The sequence below is a fragment of the Quercus lobata genome, chromosome 4 (genome assembly GCF_001633185.2).
Source record: "Quercus lobata isolate SW786 chromosome 4, ValleyOak3.0 Primary Assembly, whole genome shotgun sequence".
Taxonomy (NCBI): Eukaryota; Viridiplantae; Streptophyta; class Magnoliopsida; order Fagales; family Fagaceae; genus Quercus; species Quercus lobata.
The window spans coordinates 19,055,774-19,065,858 of NC_044907.1; the positions used below are offsets into that span (position 1 = coordinate 19,055,774).

The 10,085-nt window shown below is 34.9% G+C and overlaps 1 protein-coding gene across 1 annotated transcript; it reads left to right on the forward strand.

Moving 5' to 3' along the window:
* The first annotated feature begins 43 nt into the window (after nt 1-43).
* Nucleotides 44-6,410, forward strand: LOC115984748 (F-box/kelch-repeat protein At3g23880-like). The gene is made up of 3 exons (XM_031107760.1): nt 44-47; nt 1,452-2,319; nt 6,281-6,410. The coding sequence occupies exons 1-3, from the start codon at nt 44-46 to the stop codon at nt 6,282-6,284; spliced, it is 876 nt and encodes a 291-aa protein (XP_030963620.1). The 3' UTR covers nt 6,285-6,410.
* Nucleotides 6,411-10,085: the final 3,675 nt, after the last annotated feature.

Here is a 10,085-nt window from a genome sequence, read left to right on the forward strand (position 1 = left end):
TTCGTGTTCAAGATGATAAACAAAGAACCCAAAAGAATTGCACATGGGTGAAGTGATTCTATAAAATCTAAATGGAAATGCAACTAGTAGGACCCCACACATGAGACCAATTAAACTTAGTTCAAATCATCAATGATTCCAACTTAACACAAGATATATATATATATATATATATATATATATATTCAAACTTAACGAGTCAAAATTCCAAATATTTGAGGGATGTTTTTCGAACTAATTCCTCCAATCTACCTTCCCTAATAATAGCCATTGAATCTCAAAAGGCTTTAAAGACTACCTTCTATAAAACATATTAAATGGATCAACAAATGGTCTATAGTCTCACCATTTATATAGGTGTATGCATATAATGCCTCCCATGCTACTTTCCAAATGAAAAATGAGCCATTTTTCAGGCTTTAACACACTAAAGACTCTTCTATTTTACCCCAAATAATCTCATACTAAGAACAAACATCAAAATGACCACTCCCCTTGAATTTTCATTTCAACCTATTGGTCGCTAACCTCTTGGGGATATTTGAGTATAGCAGATCTGAAAGAAATTTCATTGACACCAATTTCTAAAAATGAAAACCTTTTAATAAATCTTACGTTCCAGCTCCATTGCACCCCATCTAATTGACCATCCGTGATTGAATTAATTTAAACATCCTTGTTCACTGAATAGGCATATAAATTACGGTTCAACTCCTTTAGAGAATGATTCCCGTGCCAATTATCATGCGAAAACCTTACTTAAATGAATAAAGTTATCCCAATCTACCTTAGTCCTCCTCCATTGGTTACACCTACGCATTCCTCTAACTAATTTTGAAATTTAACCTCCCCATTAATGTTTGAAGTTTACAATTTTGTACATTAGCCCTAATGTTTGAAATCAATTTTAATATCAATATTTTGTCCATTTTATTTGTTAAGTTAGGTGGCCATTAAATTTTGCATCTCTGTGCAAATCTCATATTCACTAAAATGTATTTTGCATTAAGTTTGTTTTTGACAAAAGGCCTTTTAAATTCCAACTAATTTGATAAGATTTTATTAATTTTTCTAAGGGGAAAAAAATAATTTTTGTTAGTAAAAGTTAATTGTCTGCCACAGGCCCACAACCACAAGGCCTACAACAAGTGCTTCAAATAGAAAATTTTCCCTAGTTTGAAATTGGTAAAGCCGAAAAAAAGAAAGAAAGATAAGGAATGTTGGAGTATCTGCCCAACGAAGTGTTGCTGGAGATCCTGCATAGGCTACCCGTGAAATCCCTAATTCAATTCAGGTGCGTTTCCAAATCCAGTTACACTCGATCGCCCTCCGAGTCCAACAAATTAATTGTTAGGTATTTGGATGTAAAATCCCATGTAGAGCGCTACAAATTAACACACGAAGACAATGACTCCTTATCTGAACAAATTCAACAAATTATTTTCAATTAGTCGGTTCCGTGAATGGATTGTTTTGCCTTTATGAAGAAAACCGCTTTATTCTTTGGAATCCTTGTATTAGAAAATTTATTACCCTTCCCAAGCCTTCAGTTACTGGCCTCTTTCCTTGTTATTTAGCACTTGGGTTTGATTCGAGGAACAATGATTATAAGGTGGTGAGAATTGCACATCAATTAGTAAAAATTAGGTCCGAAGGTGCCAAACCACCTCTGGTAGAGGTTTACTCTGTAACAGAGGGATCATGGAGAATAACTAGTGGTGGCGACTCGTATCCGGCTAAGATTACTATTAGTAACTGGCCCCATCAAGCAGCTTCTTTAAATGGAGCTGTTTATTTTCCGGCGAATGATTGGGGCGAAGCCCAGAGTTCAGTAGTTTTGTCATTTGATTTAGGTGATGAGGTTTTCCGCGTGATATCCTTGCCAAATGGTAAATTCAAATTGAATGCTCGTATTGTTACCTCAGTATTCAAAGGATTGCTTTCTCTAATATGTTATGAGCATCAGCTTATGGGCGAGTATTATATGTGCAGTGTCAAGTCTTGTTCTGTTTGGGTTATGAAAGAGTCTGGTGATGTGGATTCTTGGACCAAACAGTTCAATATTGACCTCGATATGCAATATTGGAAAGTGTTAGGTTTCTGGAAGAATGATCATATATTAGGGCAGAAAATACAACTAGATGCTTCGATGCTCTTTTCATATGACCCTGAGAGCCAACAAGTGAACAATTTGGGGTTTTATGGAAGCAGCTGGTATTCTTATTCTTATGCTGATAATTATGTGGAGAATCTTGTCTTACTTGACAAACCAAATGATGCAGTTTCCAAGAGGAAAGTGAGCACGAAGAGGAAGTGCAGGTAAAAAGGCTTGATTCAAGTATTCAACTCAAAATTTTAGCATTTACATTCCTCAGTTCTATCTTATTCTTGGTATATACTAGATATTTTTGCATTGCTATAAGTAAATATTAAGTTTCAAACCTCAATATATGGCTTTTGGATTTAATTTTTTCTTGAATGGATAAAAAAGAGCAGTCATAATTTTTTTAAAATTTTTTTATAGGTAATGTAGCAAAATTTTACCAGTTTAGAGAAAAAAGAAAAAGAAAAATACACAATGTACAAAAATAACACAAGTCCACAAACTCCTTGAAAGAGGAAAAAGACAGCCTGTTCAAGGCAGCCATCCAATCATACAACAATCACAGCTAAAACCGTTTCAACTACAATGATGTATGTTTTGTCCCCTCAAAAGTATGACTATTTCTTGCCAAATAGTCCACATTAAACATGGAGGGATATCCCCCCAAATAATAGTGGACTGATGATGCTCAAAATCCCCATTGTGGTGGAAGAAGATGCTCTAAAGAGTGTTCAAAATTGTTAAATATGATTTTGTGGTTTTGGTTGATAACGGGATGAGTCATTCGCAAGCACGAAACGGTAAAGGTAAATGAAGACTTATGTTATTATCTTTTTCTATATGCTGAAAGTGTCACATCCAATCCATATTCTATATGAAAATTTGTTTCACTTTCCATTTCGTTAGACATGCTTAGATTTTTCTGCTGTGATCAGTCGCTGCCTTCTAATACCATGTTGTGTACCTAACATATCGTTTTTCATCAATGTAAAGTCAATAGAGTATAGGATTAGGCCAAACATAAGTTGCTGTAACCATGTAACTGTAGGTAGAGTCGTGTTTTGTTAGGGGTTTTTATTGATTAAATGTGTGAGTGTGGGAGTTGAATTGATCTGAGGTGACCCTAGCGACAACCTTAGGGTTTGTTTTAAAAATGTAAAAAATAAAATAAAAAAATAATGAGCAAAAGCCACTTTTGGTCATTAAATTTTGCCTCATTTTTCTTATTTAGCTAGAGTTTCTAAAGTAGTAATGGAATCCTTAAATTTTTAAAATGATATAATTTGGTCTACATTCTAATCTGGACACTAACATTTGATGTGATTGGGCACGTGTATGATTTTTTAAAAAAAGGTTCTAAATGGTTTAGAAATTGTACACCGGTTGTCTAGGTGGATTACAAGTGCCATGTGACTACCATGATGGCTTATAATTGCTTCGTGGTATTGACATGGAACAAAAAACGAGGATAAGATTGTCCACTTTTCTGAACTTGAATTTGTTGTATAGTTCTCCATTCTAATGCTGGGAAAATACAAATTTGATTGTTTACAAAATTTGCACTATATTGAAAGTCCAAGGTCGAAACTGAAAAATGGGAGAAACTTTAAGGACCATAAGTGGTGTTTGCCCAGAAAATAAGTATTGTTTTGTTTAGCTGAATTATATGAAGTAGACTGCAGTCTATTGAGTCACTTTGGTTGTTTATTGATGTGGAAAGATTATTGACATTAATGGGGCAAGGAGGTTAAATTGGACCTTGTATTACTTCTCCAATAATTTTTTTGGCTTTTCTATGGAAAATTGATTAGGGTTTTGCAAAGAGGACTTTGGAATAGAATTATGAGTATAGAATAGGATTGTAATTGGGACCTTTTTTTTCTATAGAAGTTTTATTTTACTGATCAAACAAATATGCAATAGTATTATTTGATTATTAGATGGCCCAGTTTGCTTTAGGGAGAAAATTAGATCTATGTTTATTGTATATTATATAGAAATTAGAAGGAAGATGATGTCAGTGTAAGCAATCACAGCTTAGGTTTCTTTAGGCAATTGAACTTAATAAAAGAAGGCAATCACACCCTCAAAAAGAACCAAAGCTATTGGACTCTTTCATTCAACTTCTAGAGGAATTGGAGTTCTGGGCCAAAAAGGAAAGCAATTTAATAAATTTTTTTAATAAAAAAAATGTTGGAAATTACTTAACTATTAGAATTATGGTTCAATGATTAAATTCACTATTTCTTAACAGTTTAAGTTTTTGAGAGAGTTGAAATTTTTTTTTGGGAGGTGGTTCAGAATTTCCCCCCATCTTTTTTCTTTGGAAGCAACCAATTTCTTCCTTTATGTTTCGTAAATGTGCAAATACCCCAATTCTGTTATTACCGCAGTTAATTCTAACAGAATCTAGAATATTCTATTGTGAAAGTTCTAAACTTAACCCAACCCAAATAACCTAACCCCGGACAACTTAAACCGGGTAAACTTAACCCTCTAACTAACTTAGGGTAAATAGAACTTAACCCAACTCTCCTCAGCCTTAGTCATGCCTAAACTGATTTTTTTCAAGCAGTTAGTTGGATACCACATCTGCCTTCGCTGGCGGTGGGTTATTGTTTTCTCAGCAAACTCAGCTCTTCAGCAAAAGGAAGTCCTCTCTCTCTTAATTTTCTGATTCTTTGATTGTGTTTAATTTGTTGGCCAAGGCCAGAGTCCCTACTTCTTTGTTCATGCTTAACATGCTTGATAAATTGCCCCTATAATTGTGTTGAGTACATCACAACCCGTTGGTGCTGCTAAGGGTAGGACAGCTAACACACAAACTAGTCAAACACAAGTAAACAATTTTTTTTTTTTTTTTTTTTTACCTTATAAAAAATAAAAATCTATTGATATGATGGAGATGTAGTATATATCTTATAGATTATATTATTTTGTTTCCTTGAACCATGTTAGAGAACTGAAATGATGGAGACGTAGTATGTATCTTATAGATAATATTTTTATTTTTCCTTGAACTATGTTATCATATCTGGAGGCCGAGGAACAATCATAAGAGGTAGAAGTATACAATTGAGAGTGGGGAAAACGGCCATAGCAGCTGCTGTATATCATATCTGGAGGCCGAGGAACACTTGTAAATTTTCAAAAATTATGTTTACTGAAGAACAAATAGTTAAAAGATAAGATTTTTTTTTTTTTTTTTTTTTTTTTTTTTTTTTTTTGCGAAATACAATGGAGAATAGGGGCCTTTGTACCTAAAAGAATCACAACAATTGACAGTAAGTATATGTCGAGGATTAGGTGTTAAACAATTTTTTTTGTAGCATGGTTGTGACTGGTTTGGTGATGGTTGAGCTAGTAGTCATGTGCTTGTGCTAAAAAAAACAATAATTTGCACATAGAAAGTGGGGTTGGTGAATCACGTATCCCCTGCTTGCTGCTTTCAAATTGTTGCAGCTTCTGTGCTAGCTAGATGCTGTTTGCTGCTAGTAGGTTATTTGACTAATCCTCTAGGTGGAGTGTAATATATTTGCAGGAGAGTTTGTATGCACCCCTTTCTTGGTGTAATTTATTAGTTTGGGGGAGGTGGCTCTGTTTAGTTTTCAAAATGGTGTTTGCAGTTCGTTTGCTGCTGCTTTGGTGTTTTGGACTTCACTGTAGATCTTTCTTTTGTTTATATATATATATATATAATCATTGTACTTTGGCTATGTTTGTTTCATGGATAATCAGGGGAAAGAAATGAATTTTAGGATTATTTTCTAGCATGGTTGATAATTCAAGGAAATTTGCCTTTACTGTTTATTGATTATTGATTTGTTTTTGGTGTTTTATATATCTTTATTTGTTGATTATCTTTGTTATTACTACCTAATAAAAAAAAAAAAACAAAGACTGCAAATACAAATATTGGAATTCATAGTTGGCTGGATAGTTTGTACCGCAGAATTGACAGTCCTTGGACAGCACTTGGTTAATAGTTCATTGTAGTCTATTTTATATGGTTTGTAATGTGACACAATTCTTGTGTCTATTATTGTTGTATTTGTGATGTGATTGTTATTAGTAGGTGATTTTAGAGTATGGATGCTAATAGGAGAAAATTTATTTTAGCTAATGATTTTATAAATTGAAGATTAATATTTTTTATGATTGTCGTTTGTGTTGCAGATAACAACAATACATAGGACTAAGGATGCAGTCGCGTAATGTGGCAGTAGTTTTTTCTTTTTGCCTAGAATATATATATATATATATATATATATATTTTTTTTTTTTTTTGGAGGGGGCCTATGGCTCTTTGTCAAGCCTTCTTTGTTTGGAAAGGATCATTTTAAATTTTAGACAAAAATGTAAGTACACTTTCTATTTAGAATTATTTTATTTTATTTTTATAAACTAAGATATTTTATTAGAAGACAAGATTACTTTGTGTTCAAGATGATAAACAAAGAACCCAAAAGAATTGCACATGAATGAAGCAATTCTATAAAATCTAAATGGAAATGCAACTAGTAAGACCCCACACATGAGACCAATTAAACTTGGTTCAAATCATCAATGATTTCAACTTCACATAAGATTTTTTTTTTTTTGGGTATTGTAAAAAATATAACTATTTCTAATGATAGCGACATAAGACATAACGAGTCAAAATTCCAAATATTTGAGGGATGTTTTTTGAACTAATTCCTCCAATCTACCTTCCCTAGTAATAGCCATTGGATCTCAAAAGGCTCTACGACTACCTTCTATAAAACATATTAAATGGATCAACAAATGGTCTATATTCTCACCATTTATATAGGTGCATGCATACACCACCTCCCCTAATACTTTCCAAATGAAAAATTCTTCGGGCTTTAACACACTAAAGACTTTTCTATTTTACCCCAAATAATCTCATACTAAGAATGAACATCAAAATGACCACTCCCCTTGAATTTTTATTTCATCCTATTGGTCGCTAACCTCTTGGGAATATTTGAGTACAAAAGATATGAAAGAAAATTCATCGACACCAATTTCTAAATATGAAAACCTTTTCATAAATCTCACATTTCAACTCCATTGCACCTCATCTAATCGACCATCCATGATTGAATTAATTGAAACATCCTTGTTCAGTGAATACGCAAATAAAGGGTTCAACTCTTCTAGAGAATGATTCCCGTGCCAATATCATGCGAAAACCTTACTTAATTGAATGAAGTTATCCCAATCTAAGTTAATCCTCCTCCATTGGTTACACCCATGCATTCTTCTAACTGATTTTGAAATTTAACCTCCCCATTGACATCTGAAGTTTACAATTTTGTACATTAGCCGTAATGATTGAAATCAATTTTAATATCAATATTTTGTACATTTTATTAGTTAAGTTAGGTGGCCATTAAATTTTGCATCTTTGAGCAAATCTCATATTCACTAAAATGTTTTTTTCCTTAAGTTTGTTTTTGACAAAAGGCCTTTTAATTAATTAATTAATTATTATTATTATTATTATTATTTTTTTTTTGCTAAACAACAAAAGGCCTTTTAAATTTCAACTAATTTGATAAGATTTTATTTATTTATTTTTTGATGAAATAAAATTTTGATTTTTATTGAAATTGAAAAAGAAAAGAAAAGAAAAATAAGGATATTATTATTGGGTCCGACTCCCCCCCCCCCCCCCGGTTCAAAATTCTTCAGTTTTCTCCAGTTTTTACCCGGATAAAAGAGACATGGCACATAAAACATTTGAAGGTAAAAAATATGCCACATCAAAACATCATTTATCTCCATCTTACCCACCCCTTTCACTCAGCAACCTCCATCCACAAACCCACCTCCCATATCCACTAACAATCTTGGCAAACGGACGGCCAGGAGCCATTAGAATGGTGCCGGCGACGCCATCCACTAATATGCATGGCAACAAATAGCAATGCTACGAAGGTTTTGCGGCTACTGTACTTTTATTTTTTGTTTTCTTAAAAGGAAATGGTTGCTTTGCTGGAACCAACCATAGTTGGGATGTTCTTTAATGCGGCTTTAAGAAGAAGAGGAGAGGAAGCAATGTAAGAAAGGAAAGAAACTTACCCATATACAAGATTTCAATTTCCATTTTTTGATAAAAGCTTCAAGATTTCAATTTCTTTTCTTACACTTTCTCAAAGACCAAAAAGTGCAAGCCGGTGATGAGCAAAAAGTGAAAATTGACAATCACCAAGTGGCCTTTCTAAGGAGATGAAAATCACCATGGGTGTTAGTGGGTGGTGCCTCCGGCACCATTTTGATGGCTCCTTGCTGTCCGTTTGCCAAGATTGTTGGTGTATATGTGTTATGAGCATTATGTGTTGCTGATGATGACATGAGGAATGAGGGTGCTTGGGCAGCATTGGGCCAATCACTTGGCTTCCTATTTTCTCAACACACTCATGGCTCCTCATGCTTGACTAGTGATGCTCCTAAGGGCTCTTTGAGGGGGACCTACCCAGTCTCCCCACTCAAGTTAGATCGATGAGCAATGATGAGGGTCAGCATATGGAGGCACCTTTCCACATGATGCCCCAAGGCCATGGCAGAGGAGGGCCATGGTGGGCAGAGGTGGATTTTGATGATATGCAGCAATAGGTAGTGATGACCCTATGTGATGGTGCATGGCATTGCTGGTTTAGTTGTTGGTTCCTTATGTGTGGGTTTGGTGGCCAGAATGCAAGGCAAGGCTAGGCTATTATGATGATTAAATGTTGTGTGCAAGGCATTGGACTAGTGGGGGTTGACTGAATGCATGGACAAGTGCTAGTGGGCTGATGGCAATTACTATGTGTGTTGCATGTGGGCATGTTGTGTGGACTGTAGTGCTGATGGGACCCTTGAGCATGGGCCAAACCTCTCTAAAATGTGTGGGAACATGTTGTGTGGGCTGTTGGAGGATGGGTAGAGGCCCCATGGTCTGCTGAGACATGGGTTGTGCATATGCAGCATGTGCAGTGACAGTTACTAAGCAGTTACCAAGCAGTTCATAGCTTTCCTAATGATCAGACCTGCTATGTAGGGGCTAAAAACATGGAGAGCAGGTCAAGACAGCATCAGTTGAAGGTGTCCTAAGTCAAAACACAAGTGGCAAATTGTCCAAGACCCAGGCTATTACTAAGCAGTAACTGCCATAACAGTTAATTCTGTGTATTTAACCCCAAGGCTGTTGGGGGTGTTAACAACAAAGTGTATTTGACATTGGGAAAATTCTGTGTAATTCTTTAGGCTTGTAAAAGGGTTTCCTTTGTACTTGAGATTAAGTAATAAAGGTTGGGGGTGGGTTCCTTGTAAATATTGTGTGTGCTATGTGTTTAAACGTCCCTATATAATCTGTTCTAAGTGTTATTGTAGTGAGTGTGTGTTGTTGGCTGAGACTAAGTCAGGGACTTAGGGCCATCACAAGCAGAAAATTTGAGTGAAAAACTGACCCTGTGACAATATGGGAGGTGGGTTTGTGAATGGAGTTTGCTAAGTGAAAGGGGTGGGTAAGATGGAGATAAATGATTTTTTGTGTGGCATGTTTTTGACCTTTAGATGTTTTATGTGCTACGTGTCCTTCATCTGGGTAAAAACTGGAGAAGATTGAAGAATTTTGAACGGGAGGGGAGCGGGACCCCTATAACGCACATAAAATTTCAATTTTTCTAAGGGGAAAAAAAAATTAATTTTTGTTAGTAAATGTTAATTGTCTGCCACAGGCCCACAACCATAAGGCCTACAACAAGTGCTTCAAATAGAAAATTTTCCTTTGTCTGAAATTGGTAAAGCCGAAAAAAAGAAAGAAAGATAAGGAATGTTGGAGTATCCTCTATAAAACATATGAAATGGATCAGCAAATGGTTTACAGTCTCACCATTTATATAGGTGCATACAACACCTTACATACTATTTTCTAAATGAAAAATGAGGCCTTCCTATGAGCATTGACGCACTAAAGGCTCTTTTATTTACC